Below are 12274 nucleotides of genomic sequence, written 5' to 3'. Positions count from 1 at the left end.
TGATGTTTATGGAAGCGTTAGTGACAGGAGAAGCTCTATTGTAGCGAAAACTCTTTACCAGAATGTGTGTGTTGTTTTCCAACGCGTAAAATATTTGTGTCAAGGAAGAATATGAATGTCATTGATCATAATTTCACTTGCAGCTACTTAAGGTTCCCGCCTTAAGGTTCTTGGAAATCATCACATATTCTGAAACGAAGAACCATATATTTGTGAGAAGGCAGAATATGAATTTCATTGCTACTTGTTTGTCTCAGGTATCAAAGATGTTCTCTTAGGTTCCTCCTAACTACACACTTCGAAATCACCACATGTTCGGAAATAGACAGGCAAATATTTATTTCATCCTTTGATCTCCAATCAAATGGAAATGTTAAATAATACTGAATACTGCAGAACATACAAATATTTAGCACGATTAGAACCTAACATCTGTAACACACGAAACCACAACATTATTCATCGTGCTACAGATTAATAATCTAATTTGTCCCTCTCGTCTCATCTCAATTATCAAACCTCTTGAAGCCTTATACATTTGATGCTTTATTAACCAACATTTACTGATAAGGGTGATGTGTTAGTGATACATTTTCAATGAGCGCTGCTTTAAAGCGGCACACTGTAGCACACACACTACAAAGGAAATAAATTATCGAAATGCACACAGTTCACACTGGCGTCATTCACACGCACTCACAAAAATCGATAGTCGAAAGCCCACTAGTGACATCGTGCGTGTGTGAAGCCTGCTCGACTCTAGTGGCCGAGTAGTCGAAGTGGAGCATTCTGCAGTATTGCCAACATGCGTCGTTTGCACTTTGAACTCATTGTTTGCTGCAGTGTAAACACAGGAGGTTTCGTGAAATCACGTACAAACACCCTAGTTTTCCTTCACGTGTCGTACTTATTATTATCGAGGAATATGAAATAAAGTTAAGCTTGCTGTTATTTCAGTACTTCTCTGTCCCAGCAATCTGTCACATTTAAAACAATCAGTCTGCTGTCACAATGCATCAAACATAATTGAGTACTGCAATAAAGACGAACAAGCCATCTTACAACTGTTCACTGAACATGCCCTGTTAACAGTCGTGACACATATAGCAAATCTAGTAGCCTATGTTGGCTGCAGTCTGTAGAGGCACAATACGTTCCAGATTCTGTCGACAGGCTCCGAGCAGGACTACAGTAAGCAAAATTTATGCACGGTAGTGAAGAGTGTATGAAGTATAACTGTATAAATCAAACCTAAACGGAAGCCACAGTCACTCCATTTGCTATACACTGATCATATCAGCTGTACTTTAGAACAAGTTGCGAAGTGAGCTTGCTGTTTATCACTCTATATGCTAGGAGCCACTGCATTAGTGTGATGTCACCATGCTATACAGCTATTAGCTGCAGGTGGAAAATAAACATCCAAGATGAAGTAATCTGGTAGTTTTAATCATATTCCAGAGTTCTCCGTTTACTCCATCGTGTAGGCTATAAACTTTTGCAATTTTTGAGGTGAATGTAAAACGAAAGAACCCTCAAAACTACACTTTCTGATATATAATTTGGGGCAGAAGTGTGTTGGGAAATTGCTGAATTACCTCATACATTATTAGCAGAAGTGATAAGACTTTTGAATTACATATCCTACAGCACTACTAGTGGCAAAACTCTCTCTCTCTCTCTCTCTTTTTAAAAAAAATAATAGGTCTATTATATGGTGCAAAATTATGAAATGTCTTTCTTGTATGTTTATGGAGTTGATATGGGTATGTCAGTTGATGTCATGAGTGTTGATAAAATTGCTACCTAGGAGGAGGAGAACGAAATTCTCGCACCAACTTTGATTTATAGCTTCTGTGCCTGTTTATTTATACTTTATAATACAATACTTTAGGGATTTTGAATGTTTTGTAGGCTATTACGTGTGTTAGTGTAGTGTGGTGGCTGCACTGGCTATTGGGTGATGCAACAAGTCACCAGCCAATTAGAGGTCAATAGCCAGAAATTACCATTTCTGACCAAGCATATGCTTTGACACTCAGGTTTGAACTTAGAAGACTGATGATCGATGCTGTTTCTGAATACGGTACACCCAAAAGACATGCAAAAAGATGAGACTAGGATATAAATGGCACGAGAGGTGGCAGCTGGGCCCCCTCCAAAACACTACACATTGACTGTTCTGTTTTACCATTGCTGTGACAATCTAGCAGTAGTTGTGTCATAATTGTGCAGTGAAGCTAAACATTGCAAGTTGTGTAGGCAGTGTGGATTATGTCAGCATTTCCTCTCTCACATCTCCCCTCTCTGTAACAGCCTAAAATATTATCTTAACTCCCCCACCACACCCGATGAAAACTGCCTGTATTTTGTGCCACTTATAACTTGTTCAGTCACATCAAATGTCCATAGGAAGAAAACGGAACAAAGGCAAGAGAGACATCCAGTAAGAACACAGAATTGAGGTAAACCTTACTAGGGAGAAGTGTAAAATTATGGAATTTTTAGCTTTGATCTTATGGGTTTTTCACAGGAGCTTCAAATTATTGGCATACGAGGGTCACTCCAAAAGGAATGCACACTATTTTTGCAAAAATACAGTTTTCTTTCTGCATGTGTGAAAGTTTTACAGTGTGTAGATACATCCTTCCTGCTTGTTTTCAAACTTAGTTCAACCTGTTCCTATGAGTGGCACTGTCACAGCATGTATTCAAGATGGCTACTGCACTTGATGTTCGTCAGAAGCAATGTGCTGTCATAGAATTCCTGTGCTGTGAAAATGAGACAGTGGGAAACACCCACAAGAGGTTGAAAAAGGGGTATGGAGATGCTGCTGTCAATCGCAGTACAGTTAGTCAGTGGGCAAGCAGATTACGTGATGAAAGTGGGCACAGCAATATTGAGGATTGTCCTTGCAGTGGCAGGCCTCGTACTGCACACATTCCAGACAATGTAGAGAGAGTTAACGAATTGGTGACTGCTGACAGACGCATCACAGTGAACGAATTGTCACGCTACATTGGGATAGGGGAAGGAAGAGTTTTTAGAATACTGAAAGTGTTGGCGTTAAAAAAGGTTTGTGCCAGGTGAGTTCCAAAGATGTTGACAGTGACTCACAAAGAAACAAGAAAAACGGTATGCAGCGAACTTTTGGAACTGTACGAGAATGGTGGAGATGAATTTCTTGGAAGAATTGTGACAGGTGATGAAATATGGCTCCAACATTTTTCACCAGAGACAAAGCGGCAATCAATGGAGTGGCATCATGCAAATTCACAAAAAAAAAAAAAAAACAAACAAACAAACAAACAAACAAACAAACAACCAACCACACCTTCTGCCACCTTCTGCTGGAAAAGTTATGGCTATGGTGTTTTTCGATTCCGAAGGACTCTTGCTTGTGGACATCATGCCAAGTGGAACCACCATAAATTCTAATGCATATGTGACAACACTGAAGAAACTTCAAGCTCGACTGAGTCGTCTTCGACCACATCGGCAAAAGCAGGATTTTTTACTGTTGCACTACAATGCACGGCCACATGTCAGTCTAAAAACCATGGAAGCAATCACAAAACTCAAATGGACAACACTGAAACACCCACCTTACAGTCCTGACCTGGCTCCATGTGACTATAATCTCTTTGGGAAACTGAAAGACTCTCTTCATGGAACAAGGTTTGAAGATGATGACTCCCTTGTGCACGCTGCGAAACAGTGGCTCCAACATGTTGGTCCAGAATTTTACTGTGCGGGTATACAGGCGCTGGTTCCAAGATGGTGTTAGGCAGTTGAGAGGGATGGAAATTATGTGGAGAAATGAAAATATTGTTCCTAAAGGATGTATCTACACACTGCAAAACTTTCAAACATGTAAGATTAAAAGATGGATTAAAAAAAAAAAAAAAAAGTGTGCATTTCTTTTGGAGTGACCCTCGTACAATCACAAAAAATGTAAAACTGAAGTTCCACTGTTGTTCTATTCAGAAAGCAAAAGAAAATGAATGAATGTGAAATACTTTTGGAGGCTTCACACTATGATTATTCAAATGTTCCTACTGAGACTGAAGATCCAGATAACTGTGTGAATCGAGTCCTGAATGACCAAGTAAGTGAGCACAAAATACGAGATGGGGCAAGCACACCCTAACTGTATAGGCTGCCCACACTAGTTCTAGTGACCAAGCATAGAAGCCGTGACCGAATAGTTAGCACGTGTCATTATCCGTGTGAGACTGCAGCCAGTAAAGGCTTCTCATTTGTGGTGTGTGTCTCTCTATCTCTCTCTCTCTCTCTCTCTCTAATCATGCAGTGTGAGGAAGCCAGTGCAGTAAGACATAAGACTGAAACCAATGTTTACACACTGAAGAAACGGAAAGGTCTAAAAAGCCAAGTATGGAGTACATTTCTGTTGGTTGTAGACGAAAACAGCGCATCTACTGGGTACGTATCGTGCATAAACTGCTCCACATTATTGTGTTTCCAGTCGAGAACCATTCATTTAAAGAAATACAGTTGCAAGAAACCTCACAAAGATACAGCTCCTTCAGGGATACAGGCAGTAATAAAAAAATAGTATTACAGCAAAGTGTGTTGCATTGTGTGCTAAAGATATGAGACCTTTTCATGCTATTTCCAGTTAAGGCTTCAGAGAACTAGGCCAAGAATTAATACATCTAGGTGTACATTATTTAGAAGTTAACATGGCAGATGTCATGCCACATCCCTGTACTATAAGCAGACATGTCAAAGAACAAGCTGGTGCAATACGAAACAGCATAATGCTTTCTGTTAGTGTGGAAGTTATTAATAAAACATGTGCTGTGGCAGTTGATACATGGACTGATTCGCACAATCAGGCACACTATTTGATGCTTACAACACATTACATTAGCACAGATTGGTCTCTTGTGTACAATGTTTTATTTACAATAAAACTCCCAGATGTTAAGAAGACGGGAGTAAATATTATGAAATGAATTGAAGAGAGAGTGGCTGATTGGAACATTTCGCCGGACATGTTGCACAGTTTTATTTTTGTCTCTGACCAGGGTGCCAATTTAATAAAGGCTTTAGAAAATCATGAAAGGATTCCTTGTGCTGCTCATTGTGTAAAAACCGCACTTAAGTCATACTTCGATGAAGATAACTTCTTGTTAAATCTTGCCAGAACATCGCATCAACAATAAATACTGCAAAATGCATTGTTAGGTATATTAAGAACAGTGGCCTTTGCTCGTCTTTGAAATCATCGTTGAAACAAGAGGTCTGCACATGCTGGAACAGCTTGTACACTATGCTAGAATCCTTACACACTCAGTATAACAAAGTTGCTGCTTTGCTGATGGAAAAGAACTCCGCTTACAGATTGCACGGATATGATAATTAGCTTGCAGGAAAAACTGCGCATTTTCTGAGACCATTTAAAGAGGCCACAGATGAATTAGAAGGCGAAAAAGAACCGACAATCCAGTTAGTTAGTTCTTTGGTTTCACAAACTGCAATAAATTTGCAGTGTCAGTGACACTGACTGTCAGGTGGGTAATTACTGCAGTTAAAAGCACTGTTTCATTATGATACGCGATAGATTTATAATTAACTAGCGTAATTGATGTGTACTAACATATGTATTTTTTAACAGGATGTACAAAGGATTAAAAATCAAGTCTTGACTTTCGTTTGTAAGAAGATTGTGATCACTTCCAGACATAAAATTGCTCCGTTTCTTTGGCCGTACTTCCGTGGTCTTAATACGCTTGAAATAAATGAAAAGAAGGAAATTCTTAGCAATGTGTGACAGATGTGTGCTACTAACACAGGTACAACATGCAATCATTAACATAATCATTTTTTCATAGTTAGTGGATAGTGTAATATAGAGAAACGGGAATGCTATAATTTGTATAATATTTCATTAACATAAAACCCCTTATTTTTACGGGACCGTTTCGATGATTTTCACATCAGTTCTGTATTACTTGTCTCTTTTACTTATTATCACAGATCTTTCAAGTACTGTGTCATCACCACCCAGAAAGAGGTGAGGTTTCAAGGAATGGAGAAACAACAGATGAATGCATCTTAATGCACCCTGGAATGATGATGACATCTTAAAGTGGTGGAACAGACATTAAACAGATCTGCTGCCAGGTCTGGCTGCAGTTGCAAGACGTGTTTTATGTATCCCAGCAACAAGCGCAACGAGTGAAAGATGCTTTAGTAAAGCCAGCATGTTACTAACAAATCGCCGTAGCCAATTAAATCCCGAACGTGCTATTGTTGATCAGCAGTGAACCACTAACTATAATTATGTTTCTGTTGCAAACAAGTGAAAAGTATGACAAGTTACGTCTGTAAATTTTTAATGTTGTTTGTATGCTTTCTTTATGAAGATGGTTGTCTTCTAGATTACAGGGACAGCACTTATTTAATGTTTCCTATTAATGAAAGGGAAAATATATCTTCTGTTTGGAAATGAGACTCGTCTTCTATCCGCGATTTTATTGAAATATAATTTTAGTTTCCAAATACTTTATGAATTTAGCTGTGTCACGTACCCATTCTTGGAAGTTACTTTTCTATTAAAAGAGAGAGAGAGAGAGAGAGAGAGAGAGAGAGAGAGACAAATATGGTGTGTGTGTGTGTGTGTGTGTGTGTGTGTGTGTGTGTGTGTACGCGTGTGCATGACATAATTAAAACTGTACAGAAGCGTGCAGTGCAGCATTTTCAAGTGACTCCGACAATAATGAAGAAGGTGACTCTGTTCTTATAAATTATTCATTTTGTCAAATGTTAACCCTTTTGAGACTGGAACCACCTTGAATGTATAAATGTTCTCAATACAATGACTTATCTTCTCTACTGTATATCTCTCTATTCACTACACTGTTTAATTCATCTATCGCCTAATAAGCTGAGACAGTGACAAGGTAAAATAATGGACTCTGACAGAAGCTGTCTTCCAATAACAATGTAACCACCCTGTTTTAGAATTTCTGTGGTCGGTCTGAATCACTTCAACCAAACACCAGCACTGTGCCTTCCAACAACACAGTAGTCTCTCACCTGAATGGTTCTCTCAAAACATTTCTAAATGGAAAGGCTAATGGATGCTTATTGCTATCTTTTATATTCTGCAAATATCTCATATCACTTCACCCACCATATATGCAGAAGGAAACAATACTGTGACAAAATTTCTGTTGTTGTTCAGGGATATATTCTGAGTATTTTGATATCACACACCTGTAGTCACTGGTGGCTTGTTACAGGGTATTCATGTTGTTTGATTTTTTCCCCCCTATCTTTGTATCTGTATCACACTTGAAATATCTGCAAAACACTGCAAATTCCGACAGCATGCACTGTGTATCTTTATCCATTCATTCATCACACTCTTTGACATCAGAAAAGCCGACTTTATTCTTCGATCTCAACTTGCATTCCGTACTGCTGAGTTCTTCTTCTTATTTTTTCCATGGTTGCATTAGTTGTTCTTTAACAGCGATACACAAAAGTACAGATAGGTTTATCAATGGAATGTTCGCCAAAATGCACCTCGTGTATGGTTTCACTGAACACAATGGAAGAGGAGCACAACAATGACACTATCCCAAGATGTTAGACAACTGACGGTAAGACCATTTCACAACTTTTGTATCTCAGATTTGTGCATTACTCTGTGTTTAGTGTTGTATGTTCTAGATTTTTTTCAACTAAGGTATTTCCCCATAAAAAAGGTAACTGGGGCGACAAACTGAATAAATCATAATTACATCATTACAAGGCACCATAGACCATGGTCCCCCGTACCAAAATACTAACATTCCAAAACAATCTATGAAATTTTATCAATGGGGTTCTGTGTATTCAAACAAATATCTACAAATCTCTAACAATAATGTATTATCATCTGTAAGTTCAGTAAGCACACCCACCAAATCCTATATCACAGAAGTTCTGTGTTTACAGCTTCTTTTTCCGTCTCAATTTTTTTATGTACATTCAACGAAGGCTAGTCAAAAACTACATGGGTAATTTTTTGTTTGTTTTGAGGTACATGCTTGCAGTTCTTGCAAACATTGAAATTTCCAGTGCGGCAGTATTGTAACACTCCGAAATCAAAATGGCACAGCTCATCTTCACTATCAATGGACTGTGTCAATTTTCTTTCTTCTTCTTTCTCCCCCCCCCCCTCCCCCCTCTAGCGGCATGCTATGGTACAGTGGTGTGAGGATTTCCTTGTATACAATGGCTACAGGCACTTACCTGCAAAAAAAAAAAATTACATATATCTTTCTTTGTTGCTGTGATAATTAAAACTATGTTCATTACTTGTAGTCAGTACCACAAACAGTTCAAATGCAATTAACCTTCCAGCTGCCAAGTCAGCACTTCTTGCTAGTAGGGAGCGCTGATATCTTGTAAGGCGACGCTCCGTGGTATACTCCTCCATCCGTTGCTCATGCTCTGCACTTTGTGCCTCCTTCAACATACAATGATACTTCTGAATGAGAGAAAGTAAACATGTAATTCACAATAAACAGATGCCAAATTGCATGCAGATAGGCATATGCAAATGTATTCTCTACCATACATCTTATAATGTTACACAGTGTGTATGCAAATATACTTGTAACAATATGAAATGCGCACCTAGAAAGAGTGGAGGCACTGTTATTCTGTATATGTCCAATAATTCAGTGGCAGAAAATACAGAGAAAACATAGTCAATTCCAAGTTTCAAAGAACTAGAACACTGCTTTTACTTAAAAAAAATAAATAAATAAAAATTAATGTTACTGAAACATTTTTTCACTGTTGAGATAATTACCATATAATCTCTTTCATCCTTATGTATGAGCACAAATTTTTGTAAGGAAAAAAGGTACCAAAAATTACAAAAGCTGGAATAACAAACTTAATGGAACTACTAACTGATATAGCAAAATTTATCAGATTTTCGGAAACTTCCCTAAAAAAAACTATCAGGAGATAAAAGCTAGTAAAAGATACAAACTCTTAACAAAGGAGTAAAGGTAACCATTTAATGCGTAGATGAGGTGCTGAGCTGTCAACAAGTACATAAAGCAAATGGAGAATGTTGCAGCACTTCCACAATGTGTCCCTGTATAGGGTTAAATAACAAGCTCCCCCCCCCCCCCCCCCCCCCCACACACAAAACTATTGTGCCAGCCAACTACAACTACATTATCCACAACTCAACCCCCCTCCCCCACCCCCCACCCCAAAATACACACACTAAACTATTGTGCCAGCCAACTACATTATATCTGCAATGCAGTTCGACTTCGCGAATATTCACTGTATTAATACATCATTTATTCATAAAAGAAGTACTGTGTTACCTTAACACTTTTGCACAGTTGTGATGATTACAACTGAACTTCCTTATTGATTTGAAAATGGAAAGAAAAACGTATCAATGAATTATGAGGATGGGAATATAACATGAAAGTGGGCTAATTACAGTTACACAGCAATGTATCTGATTGAATTCAGAATCGCAATGATGTAGTCAGCCATGACAATGTCGGGTGTCGGGTGGGTGTGTGTGTATATACATAATGCAAAATTTATATTTTAAACTTTGCAAAAAAACTACTAGCGCAGTGTAAAGATAATCTAGAAATAGTATAACAAAAGCAAACTTACAGATCTTGCAGCTGTGGACTCCTGGTGCTGTGATGTGGATTTGCTGCCACGTTTCTTTGGAGAAGTTGACTCCATTATTACAGAACTGGTCTTTTTTCGCCTCGTTCGAGGAAGTGAAACTATATCAGACACATCATCCATCAGAGGTGGTTCACTTTGTATTGAGGACAACCTTCTGAATCCTGCCCTTGTGACAATCGGACTATTCATCCACTCTTGTATTGAGTTACGTATGTCGTCTGACACTGATTCATTAGGCAGCTCTGGTATGTCACTAATAATCTGCCCTTTCCCAGCATTCGGAGAGTTGTCAATGTTGTTGTTATGACCCTTACTAGTAGTATGAGAATGGTCAGCCTCATCTGAAATACGCAAAATATCATGATGACAATGAATTCTCTTACTCCATACTACATACATAGTGTATGAGACAATTTAAAGTAGTGTGCTCAGTTTAGTTTAACTATGACTTGGCAGGTTAAAACCAATCAATCTTTTTGCTGTTTGCTATTGTAAGTACAGTTTGCCTGTCTATAAAAGATTTAACAGCTGAAACAATGCAGTATGTCAAATTCATCTCCTATCTATTAAAATCACATGTCAACAGCCTTAATTTTACACTCAACAAACATTTGCAGATGACAAAAAAAAAGGTGGGCCTCACATGATTTGAAAGTGGACTGTAAAGGCTTGATAACTAATCAGTTACAAAAAAGGCAGCAAGTGAAATGTTTTGCTTTAAAGTCTGGTAATATTAGGCCAAAATGTATTGGACTAATCAAAAATAGACGAGAACAGCTAACACAACATTTTGGTAACTAAATAAACAATTCACCAACTTGTGCTTATCTCTAAATTTTGTTCCAATATGTTTCTTAATTACAGCAAATCTCAACTGTCAACTTTCCCTAAACCTTTTTAACGGGAAAAATAAAAAATTATGCTAAGATCTACTGTATGCTGTGAATGTAAATGAATCTTTACACAATAGTGCCAACAATAAGCGAAGATTACAGTGCCAGCTAGATTAGGCAAGAAACTTCACACGATAACCTACAGGCAAGATATGCAACTTCAGTGCTGTTATTTCAAACTATCTTTGGTTACCCCTCTCCCCCATATGCAACTAATAAATTACCTTTAGACTGAGAAACTTTATCAGTAAAAGTTTCAGTAACAACAGGTGGGCCTGTTAAATTGTTAAGTGAATCAGTAGAACGTGTCTTCTTTGTCCTCAGTCTCCCTAACACGTCCACATTAGCTGGGGGCTCACTACTGCATCTTGAGAGTTTTCTTTCTGTCAGTCCCTTCCGGGACCTTTTCTTATTTGTGTTGTCACAATCAGCTGTTCCACTGATGTAAGGTTCTACTGCACTAACAGGTTCTGAAACTTTGCAACCTCCAGTGGAAATGGACTGAATATCCACATATTCAGTTTCCTTTGCTTTTTCTGTAGCATCTGTGGAGCTATTATCTCTCAGTTTTGGATCAGTATCTGCAATGCTCTCATGTTCTGCTGACAGAGTTTGGTTCATTTCTGCTCCATCTCTGCAATCTTCACCAGAATGCTGAAGATCGACATTTTGACTTTCAGTGTCCGGGTCCTTCAGCGGAATAGTTGCCGTAGCTACCTCTTCGGCAGTGTCACTCTCAGGATCAAGTAGAGGATCAAAGTCCACACTTGATGTGCGGCTGTCACCGACACATTTCCTTTCATCTGCTGCTGCCTCACTGTCTGAATCACTGTTAGTTGAAGATGAAGAACTGCTGATGAGTACAATGGATGCCGAAGAGGAGGAGGCAGATTCTACATCAATAGCTGACACATCATCAGCTACCACTGGTTCATCATCTGCTTCATCAGAGTCCTCTTCCTCTTCAACGGCGCTGGCATGCCAGTCTTCATCGTCATCGTCATCGTCAACATCATCAGCATCACTATCAGCTACAGGAGGACACTTTTCCTCTTTATCTTCAAGATCAGTGTGACATCGCCCTGAAATGCTTCCTGTAATAGATAAAAGTATGTCATCAATTTCTATCACAATGTTATCTCTAAAACTTCATTATTTCATTTACACTTTAATGCAGCTATACATCAATCAATCTTGTGCACACGTCACACATTTTTATACAACTGATACATATATGAAATGTTTCACGGTATATAGTAACTATTTTGTAGTTTGTAGTATAGATGTTTGGCATGTTTCACTCAAATTAAACACATGCACAATTGTAATTGATTACAGAGAGAGATTTTCATTCTCATGTTGATACTCCAGTTGCTATGTGTTTAACCACCGTCATTTTTGGTTTGAAGTTCAAGTTGTGAAGTTGTGTTTGTGTTTACACAACCAAATGTTTCAATTACAGTTCTGATTTGTTGGCCAGTTTTATGGTATTGTTTAAGCATGCTGCATTTCTTTACAAATGGTGACAACACCAATTAGATACTGGTGTACAGATAACTCCGAGGCTACTGTCAGAGAGCACAGTAGAAAAGTTCATAAGATAGTACCTGAGGCAAGTGCATTCATTTTGTTATTTTCACTGAGCTGAGTGAAATTGATACAGTGCCAAGAAGTCATAGTTCATC

The 12274-nt window shown here is 38.4% G+C and overlaps 1 protein-coding gene across 1 annotated transcript in view; it reads right to left on the bottom strand.

Annotated features, from left to right (window-relative positions):
* LOC126176842 (protein ELYS) overlaps positions 1–12274 on the bottom strand; it is a 320594-nt gene that overhangs the window by 65911 nt on the left and 242409 nt on the right. Inside the window, exons 25-27 of the mRNA XM_049924028.1 lie at positions 10814–11683; positions 9676–10037; positions 8373–8485 (exon numbers count right to left, since the gene is read on the bottom strand). Coding sequence (XP_049779985.1) covers positions 8373–8485; positions 9676–10037; positions 10814–11683 — 1345 coding nt within the window. The remainder of the gene's footprint in view (positions 1–8372; positions 8486–9675; positions 10038–10813; positions 11684–12274) is intronic.

This window comes from Schistocerca cancellata, chromosome 3, assembly GCF_023864275.1.
Source record: "Schistocerca cancellata isolate TAMUIC-IGC-003103 chromosome 3, iqSchCanc2.1, whole genome shotgun sequence".
NCBI lineage: Eukaryota > Metazoa > Arthropoda > Insecta > Orthoptera > Acrididae > Schistocerca > Schistocerca cancellata.
Note: the sequence above shows the minus strand (reverse complement) of the source record. Positions and strands in the feature narration are given on the sequence as shown.